Source organism: Rhincodon typus, chromosome 1 (genome assembly GCF_021869965.1).
Source record: "Rhincodon typus isolate 14 chromosome 1, sRhiTyp1.1, whole genome shotgun sequence".
Lineage (NCBI taxonomy): Eukaryota > Metazoa > Chordata > Chondrichthyes > Orectolobiformes > Rhincodontidae > Rhincodon > Rhincodon typus.
The window spans coordinates 168,304,524-168,329,964 of record NC_063332.1 but is presented as its reverse complement, the minus strand read 5'-3'; the positions used below and the strand labels follow the sequence as shown (position 1 = coordinate 168,329,964).

The 25,441-nt window shown below is 40.3% G+C and overlaps 1 protein-coding gene across 1 annotated transcript; it reads left to right on the top strand.

The window, feature by feature from the left end:
- Positions 1 to 1,148: 1,148 nt before the first annotated feature.
- Positions 1,149 to 24,214, top strand: LOC109935889 (probable E3 ubiquitin-protein ligase HERC3). The gene is made up of 12 exons (XM_048602204.1): positions 1,149 to 1,264; positions 1,793 to 2,014; positions 5,031 to 5,122; positions 6,968 to 7,095; positions 8,258 to 8,415; positions 9,870 to 9,946; positions 10,868 to 10,967; positions 12,695 to 12,751; positions 16,257 to 16,357; positions 18,548 to 18,739; positions 22,079 to 22,159; positions 24,179 to 24,214. Exons 1-10 carry the CDS (start codon positions 1,171 to 1,173, stop codon positions 18,683 to 18,685), a joined length of 1,167 nt encoding a protein of 388 aa, XP_048458161.1. The 5' UTR covers positions 1,149 to 1,170; the 3' UTR covers positions 18,686 to 18,739; positions 22,079 to 22,159; positions 24,179 to 24,214.
- The last annotated feature ends 1,227 nt before the right edge of the window (positions 24,215 to 25,441 follow it).

Below are 25,441 nucleotides of genomic sequence, written 5' to 3'. Positions count from 1 at the left end.
GGTGTAGTCTCACTAAAGCACTGTACAATTGCACTGTGACATCCCTGCTCCTGCACCTGAATTCTGTCACTACACAGGCCAATGTACCATTTGCCTTCTTCATTGCCAGCTGCATCAGCATGCTTACTTTCAGTGACTAGTGTCCAAGAAACCCTGATCTCATTGCATGTCTCCCTCTTCCAGTCTATCACCACGCAGATCATCTTCCTTCCTGTTTTTGCTACCAAAATGGATAACCTCATATTTATCCACATCATTCTTCATCTGCCATACATAAGCCCACTCACTCAACTTGTCCAAATCACATTGAAGCATCTCTGCATCCTCCTGACAACTTACCTTCCCACTCAGGTTTGTGTCATCTGTGAACTTTGAGATATTACATTTAGTTTCCTCATCTAAATCATTAGATATATTATGAATAGTTGGGATCCAAGCACTGATCCTGACAGTAACCCATTAGTCCCTGGCTGCCACTGAAGAAAAAAATGACCCACTTGTTTCTACGCTTTGTTTCCTGTCTGCCAACGAATTCTCTATCCATGTCCATACACTACTGTATCCCCCAATCAAGCGGATCTGTCTGTGTTTTGAACTTCCCTTTCCCATGTAGCACCCCCCTTCCCCCAACTGACAACCTTTGAATCCTTTGTGTAGCAAGAATCCATCTCACTCTGACATGATGTAAATTGCAAAAAGTTGAGACTCCAAAAGGCCCCTTTGGGACTCCACTTTTCCCATTCTACCAATCAGCAAAGACCCAATTATATATTCCCAGTTTCCGGCTCGGCAGCCAATCTTCTGTTCATGCTTATCCCTTTCCTGAACATTTATTTCCTGCAACAACCTTTGGTGTGGCATTGTATCATGTTCTTCTGGAAATCCATGTACAGTATGTCTATGGGCTCCCTTTTATCCGCAGCACCTGTTACTTCTACTAAATCATTTAAACATAATTTCCCTTTGATAAAACCAAAGCGCTTTTGACGCTTCCTGATTATGTCGAGTTCTTCTAGGTGGGCAGCTTTACTAAATGGTGGTAGCCACCGTTAAATACCCCTGCATCACCTCCCTCCTGGGGCTTCAGCCCAGTTTTTAGAACTGGTACTCTGGTATTTAATTGCCATCGCTCTCTGTGCAGGGTGTTCAAACTCATCCCTTCTGACCGAGATGAGAAGAGAGACACAGAGGTCTACAGCACAGAAAAAGGCCCTTCGGCCCATCGAGTCTGCATTGATTGAAAACAAGCTCCTTGTCAACACAGGTAGACACGTAAATACTTTTTAAACAATAGCCAAACCAATGTTTTATACAGTTCCAACATAATCTTCTTGCTTTTAAACTCTGTGTCATGGTTAATAAAGGCACCTATATGCCTTCTTAACCACGTAAACACTATTACACCTGGGTGGTCATTACATGTGGATATGAGTAGTCAGGCATCAATCCCATTTTTAGAGATGATATTCTCATGCCCATTTACTGGGATGATCAGGAGTGGGGCTCAAGTCTTTCACTTCCTGCTTCAAAGGTGAGAGAACTGTACTGAGTGGAACCATGTACATTCAGATATTTTGACTGCAGCAGAAATAGATTGTTAACAATTTATATCTAACTGTTTTAAAACCTTGAACATTCTCAGTACATAAGAGAAATTGGCATGCTGTATAAACCAGTTTTTTGCTTTCTCAGTTTTCTTACAAAAGTTAAACATGATCATTTTAAACTTAGAGTACACTTAGTGGAGTCAAAGATAATTTAACATCTTTTGCTATTTGTTTTCTGTTGAAAGATGGCCAAATATTTGCCTGGGGACAGAACACTTACAGCCAGCTTGGTCTTGGAACAAAAGATATTTCTCAGTGCACTCCTCAGCATGTGATATCCCTCACTGGGATGCCAGAGACACAGATCACTGCAGGAGGAGATCACAGCTTCACTCTGCCTCTCTCTGGGGCAGTGTTTGGATGGGGAAGAAATAATCATGGACTGCTGAGATACAAGGACACAGAAGGTAAGAAATTTTACAGAAACTATCGCCCCCTCCTTTTGCTTTCCATTGTTTCAAAGCAAGACTGTGCATCCATCCAAAACCAGAGAATTATTTAACAAGAGCTCAGATTTGCAATCAGTGGTGTTACATCTCCAGAAGCCCAATGATAGCAGATAGGACCAGAGCCAAATCATTACACTCTTAGGAGTTTTCATTTAAAGAGGTACATATTTAAAATTCACACCTCCAAAATCACAAACACACACCATTTCATTCTATCCTTCTGTGTCAGAACATATGTGAATCCCCAGGTAATACCTGAATACACAATTAAATGCTAATTTGATATACAATTAGCAAGTGGCGAAAATGGCATGCCATTGCCCTTGAAAAAAGTTGACAACAATGAAGGAGAATCAGATTGGACTCAAGCCATTAACTCTGTTTCTCTTTCCACAGATGCTGTCAGGCCTGCTGACTTTCTCCAGCATTTTCTGCTTCTGTTTTTATTTACAATTTCTAGCATCCACAGTATTTTGCTTTTATGTTATATACAACAATCCAGAGATCTCTGTTGTAGGGTTTTCCCCTTTCCTGACCTTAGCTTTAGTCTGGTGCCAGCAAAAAGAGATCTCTGCTGGTTGGTAATAATTGGCTACTCAGCTTGATGCAATCACATTGAAGAGTACTCACAGACATCAGTACAGGAAGTGAAGGCAAGTTTTTTTTTGTTCAGTTTTTACAATTATAAAATTAGTAAACTATTGATTTAGATTATACTACAAGATAAGCAAATTTAAAGTAATATTTTGAAACGCTAGTCATTAAATTTGGTGTAAAAAATGATAAATATGGAATTCCACAAATATACAATTAGGTTTTCGAGACCAGGCAATTTGTAAGTAAGACCATAAGATATGGAAACAGAATTAGGCCATTTGGCCCATTGAGTCTGCTCCATCATTCAATCATGGCTAATAAGTAATTCTGGCTTAATACACTACTAAAAATACACTTAAACCTCATCCAACAAGATATAATGCTTTCAAGAGTTCTGACAGTGGTACAAAGAGTTTGAGCAGTGAAAAACAATATCTAATTTATTTTTACTTATTCATGGGACGTGTGTGTCACTGGCTAGGCTGACATGTATTGCCTATCCCTAAATACACTTGAGAAGGTGGTGATGAACTGTCCTCCTGAACAGCTGCAATCCACGAGATGTGGAGCCAACAGAAAGAAGGAATGATCAGAGCACAACTGAGATAATATATGATTGAAACAAACTATGGGATTATAAGGCAAAATTGTAATTCATTGATATCGTTGAACCAGAAACGAATAGAGCCCTGGACTTCTTGCTCAGAAGAAAGCTGTATAACTAAACAAGACAGGAACACTCCAACTGAGAGGTGAGAGAATGCAAAATATTATCGAACTCGGAATGAGATCAGAACTTGATAAAGGAGATTAGTTGAAGCACCAAATAGACTAATCTGGTGAAGTCTGAGAATTTGCAGGAAGATGTTTAGAACATAATGGAGATAAGGATTTAGGGGAGATGTAGAGTAATGAGATTAACAATAGATGACGGTGACAATGTAGTAATGATATCAGAGCCATGAGGTTAATATTGAGAGCTGGAAGAAAACAAAAGCTTCAACCTTGTGTGAGGATAATGTATGTCCGGGTAAAGATGTAAGTAAGGGACTCTTGAAGAAAGTTCCATGGACTTGGGCAGCATTCTGTTTCAAAACTAAAGAGACTTAGACCCCAACCACACACTAACCAGGCATGTGGAATGTATTCCATAAACTCCTGATTTGTGCCTTGCAAATGGTGAATAGGCTTTGAGGAATCAGAGGTGAGTTACTCAACTCAGGATTTCACCTCTGACCTGCTCATGCAGCCAAAGTATATGACTGGTCCTGTTCAGTTTCTGGTCAATGGTAACCTCCAGGCTGTTGATAATTGGGGATATCATATATGTTATTCGGGTGGATGGGACTGTGGAATTAAGAATACAACAGATCAGCCACAGTCTGATTGAATGGTGGAACAGGTTTGGAGGGCTGAATTGTCTAATTCTGCTGCTAATTCATATGTTTGGATTCTGCAATGCAAATGCCATTGAATGTCAAGGGAGATGTATAGAGTGCTGACAAATCACTCTCCAGCATGAGGTTCATGGTTCTATCTTGGATTAAAAATGGGGTTTGCACCAAAAGATGAACTTAATCTACTTTAAATGCAGAGTACAAGTACTAACACTAGATGTACTGTGAACAGTGTTCAATCTTCACTCTGGAGTTCTCTGTAGAAGCATCTAATCTGATTATGCAGCTGGCTTTGTTATAGTAGAAGAGATTCTTCAGGCTTACATACTTTTTTTTGGAGAGTGTTGATTGTATCCATTACATCTACATGTATGATCCTGAACTCTCTTACAAGTTTTCCTTTAAATTCCTCTGATAAGGTCACACTGACTGCTCATCTTAAGGCACCTTACATTTGGTATCAAGGTACTCCATCACAAATTTCAAACTTTCATCTTCCTGCCGAGCTTTCCTCAGCCTTTGCTTTGCCAGTTTATTACAGAAATCTGAAGTCAGCTCACTCCCGAATTGTCCTCAATTTCCCTGTTGACGTCCTGTTGCGTTCCCTTCAGTTCTAAAGTCAGATGCAAACCATCCGTTTGTCTTTCCTGTGATTTCATTTTTCAAATTCCTGACTGCCCCACAATGACCAAATAATACAGGACATTTTATAGAGGAATAATATCATTTCTTTGCATTATTCTTCAACACAAGCAGTCTGTCTGACGGTTCACAGAATTTTGGAACAGAGATTTATAACAATGATAAGTGTACGGTTTGTGCAATAGAATAGTGAGGATTATTTTATTGTTAATAATTCCTTTTAACCTTCACATTTAATCCATTCCAATACCTTCTCTTCAAAATAGCTTGGGTTTTGTTGTTACTTTGCTAATTGGAATAAGAAAGTGAGCTAATTGCTCTTTTAACCCTTCTTGCAGACAGATTTGAGCTCAACCACGTGAGGCTGTTGGAGTGTAAAAGGACCATCTATATCTCTTGTAGAGAAGGGCACACTGTTGTCCTAACAAAGGTTTGTTAAGGAAAACACTGAAATTAAGATCTTCATGGTGCTTCTGATTGACATTGGAAGTTCTTTCATCTTTACTACAGCCCCATTTTGAGAAAAACAGACCAACGACAAAAGTGCTTAAGAAAAGAAATTAGAAAATGGCAGAGCTACTGTTCTTTCAAGATTCAAATGTGTGTGGCTTGAGTTAAGCCCTGCTCTGGGAAAGAGCACAATAGACAGAGTAGCTTTTAGTTGTTAGCAAAAGTGACAGGCCTCAACTTGCTGTTTCAGGTTCAATACAAGATATTGATTTATGAGTATGGACAATTAGAATATGTTTTCTGACTGCACAGTTTTCCGATGGAGTAGAATTAACACATTAACTATTTGCAAAGAATCTGCTTATACAAAGTAGGATCAGGTAAAGTTACAATTTTACACTATTAGATACCACTATGTTGTGTGATATTTGATAAAGCAGAAGAATTAACGAAACTAAAAGGGCACTGGACTATTGGGTGTGTGAGTTCCCCGAAGAACAAGCTGTCCAATGTGGATTAGGAAATCACCTTTTTGAACTATCTAGAAAAATGTTTTATTGAGTAAACAAAATGAAGTTTATTACGTGACAGCAATTATTTGTAGGCTGACTACGACCTACATTATCACAAAGATTGTTAGAAGCATATTATCCACAGGTCTGTCTCCCACAAACTCCTACTTTACTCTGACCAAGTTTTCGTGGCACCATCTCAATGAGTGATGGTCTCAATCAAGTATTGACCCTTTCATACCCATATGCAGCATAGATTGCTGGCACTTCAATACCAAGTACTTTGTGATGACGTTTTTGAAGAGGCAGACAGTGATGTATCTAAGTTTGCTAATAACTCAAAGCTAAGTGGAAAGTTAAGCAGAATAGATTATGTAAGTAGACAACAAGTACAATACAGTGAAGCGTCAAGTTATTCACATTGGTCACAGAATAGAAAAGTGGAATAATTTTTGAAAGGTGTGAAATTTGTAAATGTTGATGCTCAATAAGACTTTAATGCACTAGTAACAAACAATACAAAAATTTAGCATGCAGGTAAAGCAAGCAATTAGGAGGGGAAATGGCATGTTGGCCTTTATCACAAGACAATTGGAAAAGAGAAATAGAGAAGTCTTGCTTCACTTGTACAGGTGAGGCCAGATCTAGAACACACTGTGGAGATTGGATTTCCATATTTAAGGAAAAACATAGCTATATTGGGAGCAGTACAACAAAAGTTTACTAAATTGGTCTCTGAGATGAAGGGATGGTCTGATTATGAGAGGCTGAGTGAATTTGGCCTATATTGGTATGAGTTTTGAAGAATTAGGGGCAATCTCATTGACATACAAGATTCCAAAGTTCTGAAGAAGAGTCGCCACACTCGAAACTCTGTATCTCCCTCCACAGATACTGCTGAGTTTCTCCAGCACTTTCTGAATTGATTTCAGATTCTGAAGCAGTTTGATACATTAGACACTGAGAGATCATTTCCACTGCTCAGGGAATTGAAAACACAGGTATACAGTCTCATGATAAGGGCTGATCATTTAGGACTGAGATGAGGAGAAATTGTTTCTCAAAAGCTTATGAATCTCTGGACTTCACAATCCCAGAGCATTGTGGATGCTCCATCATTGAAAGAGTTGAGACTAGAATAGAAAGTTTTTGGTCTTGCAGTGGACATGGGGAGGAGGCAGGAAAGTGGAGTTGGATCAGCCACGGTTGTACTGAATCATGGAACAGGCTCAATGGATGATACAGTATGTGCTGCTGCTCCTACTTCTTGTATCCTTATCTTACTGCTAGTCATTCATCTGTGCTTTCTCCAGGTTGGACATGTTTACACCTTTGGAGCTGGGAATTACGGTCAATTTGGGCACAACGCCACAAAGGATGAGATCAAACCTCATCTGGTTGGTTACCTGTTTGAAAGTAAAGTCTCTCAAATAGCGTGTGGAAAATGGATTTGTAAAGCACCATCACATTGAAATGCAGATACAAGTACTCCAGTTTAGTGTTACCCTGTTCTGCATTGTTTGGCTTTAATATCATTAAATTACTAGGCCTGAAATCTTACTAAGTGTCAGGATGGTCATGATGACATTGTTTGCTGTAGTGAAGCTCTACTGAGCCCAGTTGGCATCATTTTGGGCTAACTTGTCCTTCTGTCAGACTTGAGGCTACTCCCCATTCTGCACCCTGCCCAAGATCTACATCAAGAAGAGTCTACCCACCATACTCCAGAATGGCCATTCAGCTCTTGAATTGCCCAGCTCCTCTGCAACTACAGCCCAACAGCATCCCTTCCAATCCTAACAAGACCACCACCATCTCCCACAATCTATTTGGACAGACAGAGTTGCCCTTCCTAGCCTGTAGCCATGACCAAACACAGCAGGCCCCAGTACTGCCCCACTTCCAAACCCTGGCAGACCATAATTGGCAGAACAGGAGAGCTGCTGAATTCCATTGTACCAATGTTCCCATCACCATCCAAGCCTCAGCCCAGACAAAAACCCAGTGGCTCCCCACACAGCTCCACCGTCCACGAGCCACAGCCCTAACCACCATCCCAAGAAAGAGGCAGAGGAGGAGAAGCCACTGAGCCAGCCACAACTATCATCTCACCAGCCAGGAGAACTGGAAGGAGGGCCAAGTCCCTACACCTACCCATAAGGAGCAATAATGGCTGAGTGCGTGGTATAAATGTGAGAACTAACTGTGATGAGGGGACTGTCGGCCAGCTCAAAGAAGTGGCTTTCGAGAGCTAGATAACTGTGGGCTTGGACAGTGTAATGGCACCAGCGTTTTGTGGCTTGGAATGCTGGGTGGAGTCCTGGGATAGATCCACAATGGAATCCTAGGCCCCATTTATTGTTAAAACTTCTGCTAAGGTCTGAAGAAACAATCTCTTCTCCAGACCCAATAGGAATCAGCAAAATCTTAGTAGAAAATGGGATATATCCATATCTAAGTGCACCTTCCCTACCAATCATAAGAATAGAATTCTCTTGTGCTTTAATCCCAAATCCTAATTCAGAGTTCAACACAAAAAGTTGTAGGAGAGTCAAAGTTCTCTCAATGTGAGTTACATTACATATATATACATTTACTTTACACAGTTATTACACACTTGCTTTTGTTCCATCATGTGACAAAATCTACTCTTTTGGTCGGGGAGAGAAAGGGCAACTGGGAAACAAAGAGACCAGGGATCAGTTAGTGTGTCTTCTCATCAACATAATGGATGTATTTGGCAATAGTGGACATGAAGATGGTAAGCAATGTAAAATGATATACTCATAACTGGCTCCCATAGTCAGGCTGTGTCAATAAAGCTACAACACTGACATCTATGTAGAAAACTGGTGGGGATGTCCTGTGCCCAAAAAGCGGGAAAAGTCCAATCCAACCAATGACTACCCCATCAGTCTATTATTCATCATCAGCAAAGTGATGGGACATATTAATTAGGAATAGCTGGAGGCCATTTGGCCCCTCCAGCTTCCTCTGTCATTCAGTAAGATCACGGGTGCTCAGATTGTGGTTCAAATTCAACATTCCCATCAATCCCCAATAATCCTGGATTCTCTTGCCTGATGAAAAAAATCAGTTTATCTCTGCCTTAAAAATATTCAATGACTCCATCTCCACCCTTTGTTTGCACAATCCTCTGTGAGGAAAAATAGGTTCCCCTCGTCTCTGTGGATGACCTCTAATTCTTAAACAATGACTCCCTAGTTTTGGACTCACCCACAGAAGGAAGGATCCTTTCCACATTTACCTTGTCAAGACCATTGAGGATCTTTACAGTGAATTTCAATTGAGATATCCCTCACTTTTTTAAACTCCAATGAATACAAGCCTAGTCTGGTGGGACTATTGTGGTGCAGTGGTAGTGTCTATACCTCCAAGCCAGAAGGCCTGGGTTCAAGTCCCACCTACTCCAAACACATGTAGTAACATCTCTGAGCAGGTCGATTAGAAAATAGCCACAAGCCCAGTCTGTCCAAGCTTTCCACATAAGACTTGCTTAGCAATAGCCTGGTCACTTATAAGTAGTTTGGGTTCTATTGGAGTCTTCAGTTCATGACCTAATTACACCCTTGGTTTGAACATCATACCTAGCACAAAGGAAGATGGTGCTGGCTGTGGGAGACCATTAAACTTGATTTTGAACACCTCTGCAGGAGTTCCCCAGGGTGGTTGTTTTTTAATCAACCTGTTAAGAGATGGTGGAGCAGGTAACACTTGAGCCCATGCAGCATAGCTCAGAGATAGGGACACTGCCACTACACCCTCTAGTTCCTCAGGGTGGATATTTTCTACCCAACCTGTTTGGAGATATTATTATATACTCCTAGAGCAGGTGAAACATGCATCCAGCCTCATGACTCAAGAGTTAGGGACACTACCACTACACTTTCTAGTTCCTCAGGGTAGTGTCCTCAGCCAAACCATCTTCAGCTGCTTTATGAATAGACATCCCTCCATCATTAGGTCGGAAGTAGAGATGTTCACTGATGATTGCACAATGTTCAGTGTCATTTATGCCTTCTCAGCCAGTAAAGGATTTTCCATTACAAATATGGACGGCTGAGTTTGGAATGGAAGGATAGGATAGGAAGGGCTTGTGGATGTAAAAAATGAACTTAGTACACAAGGAAGAACAGGTCATGTATTTTGAGTAACTCTGCTGCCCACTCAATCTGTAATCATATAATTTGACAGGCCATAGGCCAAAACCAACTGTGAAAAGAATTTTTGCAGGAGGGCACCAAAGATTTTCAGTGTGCTGTGATGAAGGGGTAAGAAGATAAATATACTTTAAGCTACTTGATGGTGTTTGTTGCAATAAGGAGGTATTGGTGACGCAAGACCACATATTTGGGAATTGGCATTTGTTTGGGCTCAGAAGCATTTCGGATAATTTTGTGTAACATTGAAAAATTAGCTTTTTCATTTTAATTCAGTAATTAATTAATGACTTAATTAACCTCATGTGTAACATTGATAGGTGGTGAAATGTAGGCTTGAAGGGAAGAGAACTGCATGGCTCTGGAGAAGAGATGTTGAACTAAATTGTACGCTGTCATCACTGGTCAATTTGTGGCATTTGGCAGGAGAGTGTATAAAATCCATCCAGTTCCCTTAATAGTCCAACAAGACCCCACTCCAGTTTTGCTAGTGGCAGGGTCTGCCTGCTAGTGGGTCAATGAATAAGGCCCTAATCCAGTCAGCTCTGGGATTTAACTGGAAGTGGGAGAGGCCCACACCAAGTGCCCAGTTTAGCAGGTTTCTTTGCACAGGCTGGTGGAAGGCAAGTGGGGTCCCTCCATAAAGGAGAGCCACCTACCCCCTCAAAAAATGTTACCCCTGGCAGGTCACCCTTTCTTCCTCACACACTCAAACCCCAATCCCTCACTGCCCTTTAACAGGGCCAGCCAGCTTGCACCCCATGAGATCCCAAAATACAGTATCACAATTTGGCGAAGCTCAACTCCTCATCGTCCAAGTGCAGTACCAGCAATGGCCACCACTCCTGGTGGGGTGCTGCTGGTAATGGTGATCTATTGGCAGTGGCCCCTCACTGCCCCAGTTTTGTTCAGCTGTGGGTCGAAACAATGGTACCCTGTAAAATTGTTGCTACTGGAGAGAATTGATGTTTCCTGTCGGTGCTCCTTGTGTTTAGATGGACATGTACTTCTCTTGGGGTTTTTTTTCTTCAGGATTTGTTGCCCTGTGTCAATCAAACTTCATTCAATACGTTGAGGAGAATCATGACAGTAGACCATTTACTGGAGCAGGAATTGGACAAAAAACAAGGAAGTAAGTGTCTAAGTGATAAATTCAGTTCATCATCCTTAATTTCCATTTAACTCCTTTTTGTCGTAATCTCTTCTATGTAAACACATGAAGGAATATTGGTAGATGTTGTAGTTATTCCCTGATATCATCTGAGATGCCTTGACATATTAGTATTAATTTAAGTTATTGATATCAAGTGAAGAAGGATATCCACACAAACTCTTTGGCAAGAGAAAGGCTCAGTCTTGTTGAACAGTGTAGGTTTATTACATAGTACTTAAGAGCTAGTTACATTACATCTGAATTATGCGAGAGTCTCTTGCAGGATTGTAGGATAGTTTTAAGAGTAAGTACACATTACTATTAGCTTGATAGGAATATTTTGTAACTGGTACTGGAAAACTCTGGTTAACTCATCTCGGGATGAGTCATTTATGTTCTGATGGTCAGAGCTTATCTGGTTAAACTTCCCAGGTAACTTTCTTGAACAAGCCTAAATTTTACCTGGTTGCTATTAATTCTGACATTAACACATACATTTCAAATGGGTTATTGCTGATTTAAAACAACGCTATTGAGAAAATAAGTTCCAGTCACTGGTGGCACATGTATATTCAGAACCAAAGAAATAGTAGCAGGCCATGTACGATATAGTCTTTCAAGCGTGCTTCCCCGCTCAATAACATGTCGGCTGATCCTGAACCTCAACTCTGCCTATCTGCCTGATTCCCGTATTTTATAATTCCCTTGTATTGCAAGATTCTATTGATCTCAGCCTTAAATGTACTCAACGGCTGAACATTTCGTAACTGTTTGGAGTGGAACTAAAAGCTAGTCCAATGGTGACCATGTAACTACTGTCAATTGTTGTGGAAAAACAATCAGGTTTGCTGGTGTTTTTTAGGAAGGGAAAACTGCTATCTTTTTCTGGTCTGGTCTACATGTGACTCCAGACATACAGTCATATGGTTGACTTTAATTGCCCTTTGGGTGGTTCAGGATGGGCAATAAGTGTTGTCAGGGCCAGCGATGCTCACATCCCATGAATAAATAAAAAACAGAGTTTGAGATATTAGTTCACCAATTGGATCACATATTTTAGGGAACCATATGCAAGACTTGACATATTCAATGAGTGTACCATCTTCTAAATACAATTTGGTTTGAAAATGCCTATAATATGACTTAGCATAGAATTCAACTTAGGTATTTCTGTTTACTCTAGTAATGTAGGTCAGACAAAACTATTGTTCACAGGATTCAACTACACAGTTACTGAGAATTTGAATTACAGTCCTTGCTGCTGTTACACCTGTTTGGTCAATGCAAATTGGCCGTAACACGATTGATGAATAGGTGAATGCTGTTTGTAAAACGCAAACTTTCACATACGTGTGTTGGCTATAACGTGATTCCGACCCCTCCCCCATCAAGTTATCTTCAAATTTTACCTTGGAAATTTACTGTATTATTTCTTTATTAGATATGAATCTAACATTTATTTAAACTGTGTTATCCTTTGTGTTAGGCTAACTACTATATTTGTTTTGATTTTCGGTAATATTTTTGGTGGTCTGCCTCAACCCTATTTTTTCCATAAGCCCTGTTACTTTTATTGTGCGATTTTCTATCACACGAGGTCACACAAGGATGCATTATAGCAGAAAGGACTGTATCCATACATTAATAGAAGCAGCTAATATTTACAAAAATGGCTTGGGTTAAGTTTGTCTGAATTTCATTTACAGGGGAATTGTTTGGGCATTTTCTTCATCTTAAACTCTGTGAGGTTTCCTGGATGTCAGGTAAGCAAATGTTTCATTGCTGAACAATTAATATCAAAACACTCCAGTTAGACTTGCTGCACATCCTATCTGAGTTTGTCTTCTTATTCTACAAGCCTAGGAAATAATTAAATATTTTTTAGTTGGATCACATTGTCCTTCTTGCTCATTTTATGGTGTTTATTTTACCCAATTAACTGAAGGAAATTCCTACAACTAGACAAGTTTAAAGTTAGGGAAGGGAAAGAGTTTTGCGGAAATATTGCTTGATGATTTGCAGGATGAACTCTCTTCTTGCGCCCATCCTTTTCTGTACTATGTTAAATGATCAAACTTTGATTAGGCCTGGACCTACCCCATCTGCCCACACTGAATCTCTTTGTAACCCCACTGACAACAGGAACTCATGGCCATGAATCTCCTGTGTTGAAACACTGCTGCACATTTGTTGTACTCTGAAGTCCAATTTCTCTCTGTAATCTTGGTAAGTGTTGCTTGCATGTTTCATGTGGTGCAGCATTATCTGCAGTGCATTGGGCACAAACTTCAGTTCAAAGGGGATCGTTGTCCTGCTGTTTTGCCATAATGCAGTTTCACCAGATGTATGACTTCAAAATTTTGCTATACTTTGAATGAAAGGAAAACGGTTTGCAATTATATAGCACCCTTTGCCTAAGAACATCCCAAAAGGCTTCAGAGTCTATGACACACTTTTAAAATGTTATCACTGTTATTGTAATGTAGGAAATGCAGCAATCAATTTGGGGACAGTAAGATCCCACAAATGGCACTGAGGTAACAATCATATCATCTGATACTTTGGGTGTTGGTTGTTGGATAAATACCGGCCAGGGCACTGGAAAGACATATCCAGCTCCACTCTGCAAAAGTTCCAGCAATATTTTTATGGCTTGTTTAGAGGGGAAACAGTTTAATGTCTCATCTAAAAGGAAGCATCTCTGACAGTACAATGGTGTCAGCCTAGATTAGGTGCTCATTTTTCTTGAAGTATTATTTGAACCCACTGTGATCAATTACTGTACAGCAACTGGTCAATTAGTAGTTTTGAAGCACTGATATTATTCCTACTGCATTGCAGCATTGCTAGCATGCAAATAACATGCAAATTGTGATGTATTTCCCCCATTTGCGTGATATCGTAACTTTTCTGACCATTTGGACTGTGAGTGTATTGTATACTCACTCCTGTTTCAAATATAATTTTAGACTGACAGAGGAAAGGGGTCATTATAACTGGATCCACTTCAAGACACAACACTTTCACTATTAGGTATGAACCATTTACTTCTACCAGTTGCTTCACTGAAGTCCTACAATCACCACATGCTCTGCTAGGTAACACCATTGTCAGCTGAAATAGAAAACAGAAGATACATGAATCGCACAGCAGGCCAGCTAAAGAGAAAGAAAGTTTCAAGTGTATATGTCAGAACCTCCACAGGAACTGATAGTGTTATTCCCAGTATATTAGACCTGGATTTCAGAACAAGTTTCCATGACTCTGCAATAAAAGATACAAAATATGTCTTCTACTTTCTCTTTTCTCATTGCTGTATTTCACTTTATCAATTCATAAATTAATGAGCTCCACTTGTGTCATTCCAAATAATCTTGAGAGACACACTTTTTTCTTTCTTTGCTTGTTTCATGTAGCAAAAAACTATCATATAGCAAAATGTAAAATAGTGAACACACTTCACAAGTGCACAAAACAGTCAAGAAAGCTAATGGAATGCTGGCCCTTATAGCTAGAGGACTGGAGTGCAAGGATGCAGAAGTTAAACAAAACCCTGGTTAGGACCGCACTTGGAATACTGTGAGCAGATCTGGGCACCATACCTTATGAAAGCCTTGGAAGGAGTAGGTTTACACAAATGATATCTGGACTTCTGGGGTTAAGTTATGAGGAGAGATTATACAAATCAAGCTTGTTTTCTCTAGAATTTGTAAGGTTAAGCGGCAATTTGATTGATGTTTTCAAGACATTAACAAGAAAAGACAGGGTGGACAGAGGTAGGCTTTTCCCATTGGTTGGAGATTCTAGAACTAGGGGGCATAGTCTGAGGATGAGGGCCAGACCATTCAGGAGCGAGGTTAGGAAGCACTTCTACACACAAAGAGTCGTGGATGTTTGGAACTCCATAAACAGCAGTGGATGCTGGATCAGTTGTTAATTTTAAATCTGTGATGGATAAATACTTGTTAAGCAAACGTATTGAGGGATATGGGACAAAGGCTGGTATGGAGTAGATCACAGATCAGTCATGATCTCATTGAATGGTAGAGCAGGCTCAAAGGGCTGAATGGCCTACTCCTGTTCCTATGTTCCTACTGTCTTCTCTAAATGATCACAAAAAAAACTCAAGGGGAATGGTGGTAAGAAAAGTCCTCATCTTCAGATCCTTCCTACATGCCAGGAGTCTTGTTCCTCAACATATTGCCTTTGAGGTGGTCTGGTGGGGAAGAGAGTGTTGTCTACCTCCTCGTGAAATGTGCCTTTGTGAAGACGGTCAGAAGAGACATATAGTGGTTTTTGTCGAGCTTCATCCTAACAGTTCCTTGATGTGGGACTCTGCTCTAAAGGCTATTCCCAGGGATCCACACTGAGACAAACAGCAGCTGTGCCTGGAGGAACATCAACTAGGCTATTTGAGCTGCAAAAATAAGAGATATATTTTGAGGAATAGATCATTTGCTTACACTGTCTGCAGTGACATAGCTGAGATTTGGGACTACACTTATTATTGGCCAACATTGGCTCTGGTCTGTAACCAGCAAACACCCTTATTCCCGAGAATTCTGCATTCCTCCAGTGCTGTCTCTTGTGTATCTGTGACCTCCTTTTCCCAAATATTGGTTGCCAGGTTTTCAGCCATTCATGAACTAGGTCTGTGATTCACTCTTGAATCCTCTCAGCCTCTTCATCTTTCCTCTATTAAATCATTCCTTAAACCTACCTGTTTGACCAACTTTTTGGTCAACTCTCAAAACGTTGTCTTCTCTAACTTGGTGTAAAATGTATGTCTAACGATGCTCCTCTGAAGCTGCTTAGAATGCTTTATTGCATTATAGGTGCCATATAAATGTTGTTGAGTTGGCGTTGGTTACACAAAATCAATTTCACTGAGTGAAGACCTGTACTCCAGGGATTTATGAGGTTGAATGATGATGGACTTTGGATCTAAAACATGTCAGTCTGTGGAATTAATTTTTAATGTAATGAATACAGTGGGAGTGTTGGGTGGGAGGGCTGTAAAAATTTCATCTATTTTCTTTATCAGATCATTGCACTTGTGGTGAAGGTGACAGTTTATCCAGTTGAGACTATGTTTGAGCTTCAGCGCAAGGTGCTACCTGCTGTTTCAGACGACTGTATACATTGTGTTGATACAAAAGAAATCGTATTTCAAACCAAACTGCAGTAACATTGAAGAGATTAGTTCAATATCAGATTGTTTCCACGATGTATTAGTAATCATTCTTTATATCTTTCAAATCAACAAAGATGACCATTTCAACACAAATGGAGGAGCATCTGCTCTGAATCTGTCTGCAGTATATCTGGGTTTTGTGAAGTTGGCAAAAAACTCCTCAGTTTTGCAGCAGGTAATGTTGTTTGTCTTTTTTCTAAATGGAATGGGAAGGGGCATGATTTAACAATAATCTGCTGATTCGCCACAACTGCTAAAGACTGTTTTCATGTTCTGTATGCATACAAAATGTATAAGTGATTTTTAAAATCTGTTTAGAAAGCATTTTAAAAAGCTTGAATCTTGCATTATGGAATGATTTTCAACTTCTCCTCAAACAGCATTTTCCACTCAATGGGATTGTAATGGTCTTAATATTTTCAAAATACATTCCATGTCAGATACAGCCTGAGGGTGAAAACTACTTAAATTGCAAATTACAGCAAGTTCAAATATCTAAAATACTCCTCTATAACACTGTGGCACACCCTTATATGTCTCAAAACATAATCACCCCGGAGAATTTTTATCTTCTCACACTGTGAAATATTAGAGTTTTCTTTATATCCTGGCAAATCTTGTCACATTCATGGCTATTTATGTGACTATGTATCTTTAAACTCATTCACTGGTCATTTTCAATATTTGATGTTTCATACCTATCTACCTCTTTCTCTTTTGTGCAATAAACTTTCATGTTCTGTTGTAAAAGAACATCTTATAACCTCATGTCAATATGTTTGTGATTCACCAGCACGTTAAATATCTAAAATTTAAAATTAAGCATATGATTAATCAAGTGAGGTTGATCCTGGTATATGAGCTGTCCAGTAATACCAGCAACAGGGATCATAACAAACATACAGAACATGAAAACAGTCTTTAGCAGTTGTGGTGAATCAGCAGATTAATATTAAATCATGCCTCTTCCCATTTCATTTAGTCACAGAGTCATAGAGATGTACAGCACGGAAACAGATATCCTAAAATTAATCTAATCCCATTTGCCGGCATTTGATCCATATCCACCTAAACCCTTCCTATTCATGTACCCACTTAGATGCCTTTTAAATGTTGCAATTGTACCAGCCTCCACCACTTCCTCTGACAGCTCATTACTTACTCGCACCACCCTCTGTGTGAAAAAGTTGCCCCTTAGGTTCCTTTTGTATCTTTCCCTCTCACCTTAAAACTATGCCCTCTAGTTTTGGACTCTGCCATGCAGGGAAAAGACCCTATCCATGTCCCTCATGATTTAATAAACCTCTACAAAGTCACTCCTCGGCTTCTGACACTCCAGGGAAAATAGTCCCAACCTGTTCAGCCTCTCCCTATAGCTCAAACCCTCCAACCATGGCAACATGCTTGTGAATCTTTTCTGAACCATTTCTAGTTTCACAACATCCTTCCTATAGGAGGGAGACCGGAATTGCACACAGTATTCCAATAATGGCCTTACCAATGTCCTGCAACATGACCTCCCAATTCCTTTACTCAATGCACTAACCAATAAAGGCAAGCATACCAAACAACTTCTTCACCCTCTAAGCCAAAAATGCAATGTAAATCAATCTATTGATTCAACACAAAACTTGTTTTCATTATTGGCTATGAGCTATTCAATTCTGCCAGTTGCCTTACTATAGTCTAACAATCACCACATGCTCTGTTAGGTGACACCATTGTCAGCTGAAATAAAAAACAGAAGACGCATGAATCACACAGTAGGGCAGCTAAAGACAAAGATCTGGATTTCAGAACATGAGATTTCACAGCTGAGGGAGAAAAGACAAGATATTTCTTCTATTTTCTTTTTTTAAATGCTGTTTTCACTTTATTGCTTTCCAACTGATGAGCTCCAGTTGTATTGTTCCAAAGGATTTTGAGAGACAATACTTCATCCTTCACTTGCCCCATGTGACAAAACACTATTACAAAACAAAGAGTAAATAACAGAACACTTCTCCACTTCCTGCCTTCTGTAAATGATCAGAAAAAAATCAAAAACAAACATGTATAAATCATTATGTGGAAAGAGCCTGAATTAAAAAATTTTCACACCTGCATGTTTAGTATAGAATAATCTGCAACATTCTTTAAATTTTGATCATTGATAATACCAAACACAATGGTGTGACCAGCAAACTCAGCTATTGGACAGTGCAATAAATTATTTTTCAGAAATTCAAGGGTAGAAATTAATGATCTAACATTGTGATGTCGATGAGAAATATTTTTTAAAAAGTTTAATTGATTGCACTGAATTAGTAATGTGGAACATTATTATAAAGGAGTTACACATCTCTTGTTTGTCATGATTTTGCAGGTAAAGAATACAGTCCAGAATAACCTGATCCCATTGTTACCTCGATCTCCAGCTTGTGTGGAGATATTGCAAGTTTATATTTTAATACCGGAACTCATTGCTGTTCTGGAAGAACCAAGGGACTCCGCAATGCTGTAGAATCTTTAAACAGATCCATTCTCTCACTTGAAGACAGTTATCTTAAAATTTTTGGTAAGTTTTAACATTTAAACATGATTGCAAACACAGCTGGTCATAATTAAAAGAAAAAAATTCAAAAATAAAGTCGACTTTCACAGTTCCTCCTTTACAGCGCTCCCAAAAAAAGCAGAATTGGTTGTAAAGCCCTTGGAGAGAGATGGAGTTCGCGAAGGGTTCTATGTAAATGTAATTCTTTGTGTATATTCTATATTGCCTTCAGAGACTAGATATCTTGGGTGACAATGACCGGATAGGATGCTGAAGCAGTAATGCATCTCCTGATCAGAACTTTGGGAGAAAAGCTACATTGTCACAGTCTCCATTGAAGGTCAAACAACTGATCCTGACCTCTCTGGAGGAAAGTATCAGCAAATTGAGTACCATGACTGTTTGAAGGATGGCACCCACTGTTCTATGTTTGTGATCAGTGACCAAGTAGGAGGCTGTGTTTTATTTTACACAAACATTTCTGTGCCATTTCTTTATACAATGTTGGTGGTGTACAATGCTTTATTATTTCCTCGTGCACCTTGTGAGGATGTACCAGAAAGAATCACATCACCTCCTTCAACTCACAATGACTGGCACCTTACAATACAATCCCCAACTATAACTACAAAATCTTACAAACACTTTACAAGTTTGGTGCAAATTTAAGCTTTTCTGGTTACTCTTCTACACCTTTAGCAGGCCTGTTACCTTTCACTGGGACTCACTTCTTTGCCATCTACTGTCCAATCTTCAACAGATTCCTGAGAACCTTCTTGTATAATTACTTTTGTTAGTTTTTCACCTCTATAGTGAAACAGGGTGGGTTGTTTCAACTCGGAGATAGTGAATATGTGGAATTCTTTCCTTCTGAGTGCTGTTGAGGTTGGGTCATTAAGCATATTCATGGTTGAGATAGACAGATTTTTAATCAGTACGGGAATCAAGAATTATGAGGAAAAGGCAGGAAAGTGGAGTTGAGGATTATCGGGTCAGCTGTTATTGCACTGAATGAGGTACAGTGGCTCAGTGGTTAGTACTACGGCCTCACAGCGCTAGGGACCTGGGTTCAGTTCCATCCTCAGACGACTGTCTGTGTGGAGTTTGCACATTCTCCCTGTGTCTGTGTGGGTTTCCTCTGGGTGCTCTAGTTTCCTCCCACAGTCCAAAAATGTGCAGGTTAGGTGGACTGGCCATGCTAAATTGCCCATGGTGTCCAGGGTTATCCAGGCTAGGTGGATTAGCCATGGGAAATGCAGGGTTACAGGGATGGGCTAGAGGCTTGGGTCTTGAATGCTCTTCGAAGGGTTGATGTGGACTTGATGGGCTGAATGACCTGCTTCCACTGTGGGAATTCTACCTACTTCTGCTTCTATGTGTTATTGTCTTACACGTAAAGTGCTCTTTTATATCTAACCATTGCCCTTGACATTCAATCGCATTACCATTGCTGATGTCCCACCCCCATCAACATTCTGGGGGTTACCATTGGCCAACAGCTAAACTAGACCAGCTGTAGAAATGCTGTGGTTACAAGAGTAGGTGAAAGGCTGGAAATTTTCCATCTGACTCTTCAAAGCCTGCTCACCCATCTATAAAGCACAACTCAGGAGTGTGATAATATACACTCCACTTTCCTGGATGAGTGCAGCTCCAACAACACTCAAAATGTTCAAAACCATCCAGAGCAACGCAGCCCACTCAATTGGCACTCCCTCCAATATTTTCAAGACCCTTTCCCTCCACCACCAACATAGTGGCAGTAGGGTGTGTCATCTGCAAGATGCGCTGCAGCAACACACCAATTCTCTTAAAACAGCACTTTCCAAATATTCGACCTCTACCACCTAGAAGGAAAAGGGTACAGATACATGGAAATACCACAACTTGAAAGTTCTTCTCCAAACTGCCCATGATACTGTCCTCAAACTATATCACCGTTCCTTCAAAATCCCAGAACTCCCTCTGTAACAGCATTGTGGGTGTACCTATGCCACATAGATTACAGCAGTTCAAGAAGGTGACTCGCTATCTCCCTCTTCAAGGCAAGTAGGGATGAGCAACAAATGCTACTCACATTATGTGAATGAATTTTAACAAAAATGTAGAAATAAATCCAAATTTGCTGTTGTATGTGGAATATGGCAGCCAGGGTTGAGAAATGTAGATTGCACCAATGCTTGAACCTTATGACAGAATAAAGTATGACTTTGCCTGTTAGTTACATGATACAATAGAGATGGGATTGATGAGTAATCATGGCAAACAGCACCTATTGTTTACTCTACTGATAGGAGCAAATCCCTAGAAGTAAGGAACTTTTGCAACTGTAGGTCCAAATGGGTGGAATTTATTATCTTGTGTGTGTGTGTGTGTGTGAGAGAGAGAGAGAGAGTGAGAGAGAGACAGAGAGAGGCATTGTGTGTGTGTGTTTGTCTGTGTGTGTGTGTGTGTGTGTGTGTGTGAGAGAGAGAGGCTTTGTGTGTGTGAGAAAGAGAGAGAGAGTGAGAGAGTGAGAGAGAGGCTCTGTGTGTGTGTTTGTCTGTGTGTGTGTGTGAGAAAGAGACAGCGAGTGAGAGAGAGGCTCTGTGTGTGTGTGTGTGTGTGTGTGTGTGTGTGTGTGTGTATATACATGTGTGTGTGTGAGAGAGAGAGAGAGAAAGAGAAAGAGGCTCTGTGTGTACGTGTGTGTGTATGAGAGAGTGTGTGTTTAGAGGACAGGATGTGCCTGCCGACCCAGCCAACAGTTGAGGCTCTTAACAAGCAATTAATGTCCACTGAAGAGCTTCACCCACCACCACTGGTACTCACTCAATAGCGTGTCAATAACTTGATTTGCAAGAAGACAGAAAGTAAACTTTGGTTGTTTGCTCGCCCCCTTCTGATATGGGGGCTGGTGGTTGCTTCTCTCTGTTCCCCATTGACATGAGGAAAGGGAATGTCACTGAGAGGAATCCCATTTGCCTTTTCTATCGATCTTTCCATCCCACCCCCCAGATCTCCATCCCATGACTTCCATCTGCCATGATTCATCTGAATCCATGGTGATCCTGGGCATTGGGAGGTCTGGTACCAGCAGCAGTTACCACTTTGCCAGTGGTACCACCCTAACAATGATCGGCTGCCAGTATCCGATTGACCAGGCACTCTTGATGGACCGAACTTCCTACATCAGGGTGCTTGATCTCAGGAAAGGACCATCACTGACCAGTTCAGTGATTAATACCACAAGCCAGGAGTCTCACCAGCTCCTATCCAACAGGAGGAATTCTCTTGCACCCATTAAATGCTGCCCCTTATGCACTATGCACTTATGCACTAAATCTCAAAATGTCAATTAATGTTTAATTATTTTGCTGATAGGTAAATTCTTGCAGATGTCACACAATTCTAGAGAGAAATTTCTGCATTCCAGTTATGAAAATGTTTACAGATTCTTTAACGGTAAGCGGACACCTCCACCCCATGAATGAATTAAAAAATAAAATTACTGCAATCCATTTCAAAGGCTACAGAACAATATTAAAAGTAAGGCTCAGCAGCTTTAATGTTCACATAAAGCAGCCATTGTTACGCAGGTTTACAACAAGTGCTGGCCCCTCCTCAGCAAACCTCCACTGCAGGGACCTCAGTACAAGCCACTTAGACATTTGTTGCATTTTACAAAGGAGTGTCTGCTCTGCAGACTAATCAATGGTATACCTATCCATATCTGTTTGTAGATATCCATCAGTAGTGTGGAAGGATTTGCAGGCTGGCAATCAACCTGTGTCAAATTCACAGCCATGGCCAACAAGCCCAGGTGTGGGATTTGAACTCAGAGTTTCTATCTCTGGAGTAGGGACACTACCCTGGCACCACAAGAGCTCCTCTTAAGTGGTGGTTTTGTCACTTTATTCTCAGCAAATGAGGAGGCTGTTGCTTAATTTGTTCTAGGAATTGGCATTCTCTAAATAAAGAAAATAACTAATTAAATGCTCACATTTTCTTTACCTTTGATTTGATGTAAAATTTGATGGTATCAACACCAAAGTAGCATTTAGAAAGTATGCTCACTTCTACTTATTTTCATGTAATTGATTTCAGGCATTTGCTGTGCAATGCTTTGCCAAAACTCCTCTAACAGTGACAGATCAATTCATAAATGATGTATGTGTTTTGTGAGCAGTATAAGTCAAATATGCTGAAAGCCACTGGGCAATTAATTATCTTTGACTAATAATACAATACTATGCCATTTGCACTATTTCTTTGGTTCCCTTGGCAACAATGCCTTCAGTTGCCTTTGCCCTAAATTAATTTGCTAGTTTTAGTTTCAGGAATTGAAGTTTTAGATAAGATGTGAGCATAATCTGTTTTTGCAAAAACAGTCAATAATGGGTACACCCTTCCTGACTTTCTTGGTAGAGATGAGATGTTTATAGTGGTTTTTAAAAGAGGTTCACATTATTCAAGTGGTCCCAATATAACGTAAAGAAGTGGGTAAACAGGAATAGTCTCAAAGTATCTGTTGTATTATTGCTTTAAGAGCTGTATTGCTTTAATGAGCCTAGGACCAGAATGAAACCATTTGGCTGAGTGCCTTATGTGGTGAGGTCAAAGCATGTTAGAGTCAGGATACCTACATGGCCATTGGCACCTGCATACTCTGGTCAGAGCTGTTAATATACTCGCATGAGCTTTTCAAATAGACTGACTCCTGTTATAATTACCCTTGACAAAATAACTATGATAGTCTCCATATTCTTTTCAAATCAAATGACCAGTTTACAACTGAAGTCTGTATCTGAGAGATTCCAAATATAACAGTTGCCATGGCGTTAGGTTGCAAGGAGGCAGTCTTTTGCTTTGGATTTATATCTATGTTTTTCTCACAGCCATAGTCAGTCAGCTTGGAAGGCTATGAAAAGGTCTAACAGCCACAGTAAGAAGCACTGAGGTCATTAGGAACCAGAGTGTTCCTGAGTTTGAGTTACGAAACAGAAACAGCATGTGCCCAATCACAAAATAAGAAGTCCAAATTCCTAAAGAATTAACATTGTCAAATCTGCCTAGTGAAGTTAATGGAAGGGATTGGCAGTGGGATCCACAGAGAGAGAGAGAGAGAGAGTGTGCTTTGGAATTCTAAGTTCCAGGCTGGAAAATCAAGGTGAATGGAAATTAAATGGGAGTTCTTGGGTGGAACTATAACAGGATGGGAATTCTGTCAAGATGTTTTGGATTAAATAAGAATTTACTAAATATAGTATCCAGTTGGTAATACATTGTTTGTTCAGTTCTTGTACAGTGGCTTTTTTGTTTAAAACATGAAACCATGTGGTATTATGAGTCCAACATGGCGGCAGCAAAACACGTAGATTTCTAGCTCTTGAGCCTGGGATTTGCCTGCTCCATTCACTTTTCTTTTTCGTTTCTTTGTTATTTTTTCTCTCTCCTTTTTAATTTTACTTACCTTCCTATCAGCGGCAGTGAGATGGGTAAAGCATGGACTTGTAGCGGCAGCGGCGGGGTCAAGTTTGGGCTTGGTGTGGACCCGGTGGCGTTGGCGGCAGCTGCATCAGTGAGGTTGGCCGAGAAGACGGAGTTGAGTTGGGCCTAGTGCAGGATTTGGCAGTATCAGCATTGGAGCTTGGCAGCATCGCAAGGCCAGCCCAGCAAGGACACATGGTAGTGGTGGCGTCAGGGGAGGCAAGATGGTTGACAACATGGTTCCAACGGTGGCGATGCAGTGAAGGGACTCGAGGCTGACTAACTGCTTCATGCTCTTGACAGTCTGGGTCCAGGCCCATGGCTAAACACTTAACAAGAAGGACGGTAAAGTTAAATATCTCTTTATTTTCTGCCTTTACTTTCTATGTTTTGGTTAATTTTTCTGCGTTTCAAGATGGCGCTGGAGCGTGGCAACAGTAACAACACTTTTCATTGTATTTCACTGTACAAAGTACATGTGACAATAAATAGATCAAATCAAATCAAATATTCCTTTGGCCTGACTAAACACTAGAATTCTTTCCCCAAGTCTTGTCTTCTTCCTTTTAAAGTGTCTCGAGAAACTTATATGTTTGCACAAGTTTTCAGTTATCTCAAAAACTTGTTATGGGACTCGCTGTCAAATTTTATTTGATGATTCCTCACGTGAAATACCTTAGAAAGTTTTCCAATATTAAGACAGCGATATGTTATACTTGGGTCTGAAAGAGTTAATGCTGAGGAGTGCCATTAACACCATCCATAAAAATGACTTGTGAGGTAACAGCTTAGGATCTTGGAGAAGTGAGATCTAACATCTGATCCTCCTCAAAGTCTCTGTAACAGTGTTTATTCTAGCAATGGAACCTGCAATCAATCAATAACGTGCCATAATCTACATTAAGTTAACTCGAATACATTCTAGTTAAAGCAAGAAGTAGTTTTTTCTATCACACTAAATCAAACAGGCCCCTACACTTAAAGAAGATGGTGGCAGTAACCTTCTGTAGTGTAGTGAGCTGGATTGCCCATACAACACTATAGAAATCTATAGACACCCTGGTCCATACTTCCTTCAGCCCCAACACCTCCCCACAGCCCTACGGCACCTTCTCCTGTAACCGGCGAAGGTGCAACACCTGCCCATTTACCTCCTCCCTCCCCACTATCCAAGGGCCCAAACATACCTTCCAGGTGAAGCAACACTTCACCTGCACTTCCAAGAATCTAGCCTACTGCATTCACTGCTCACAATGT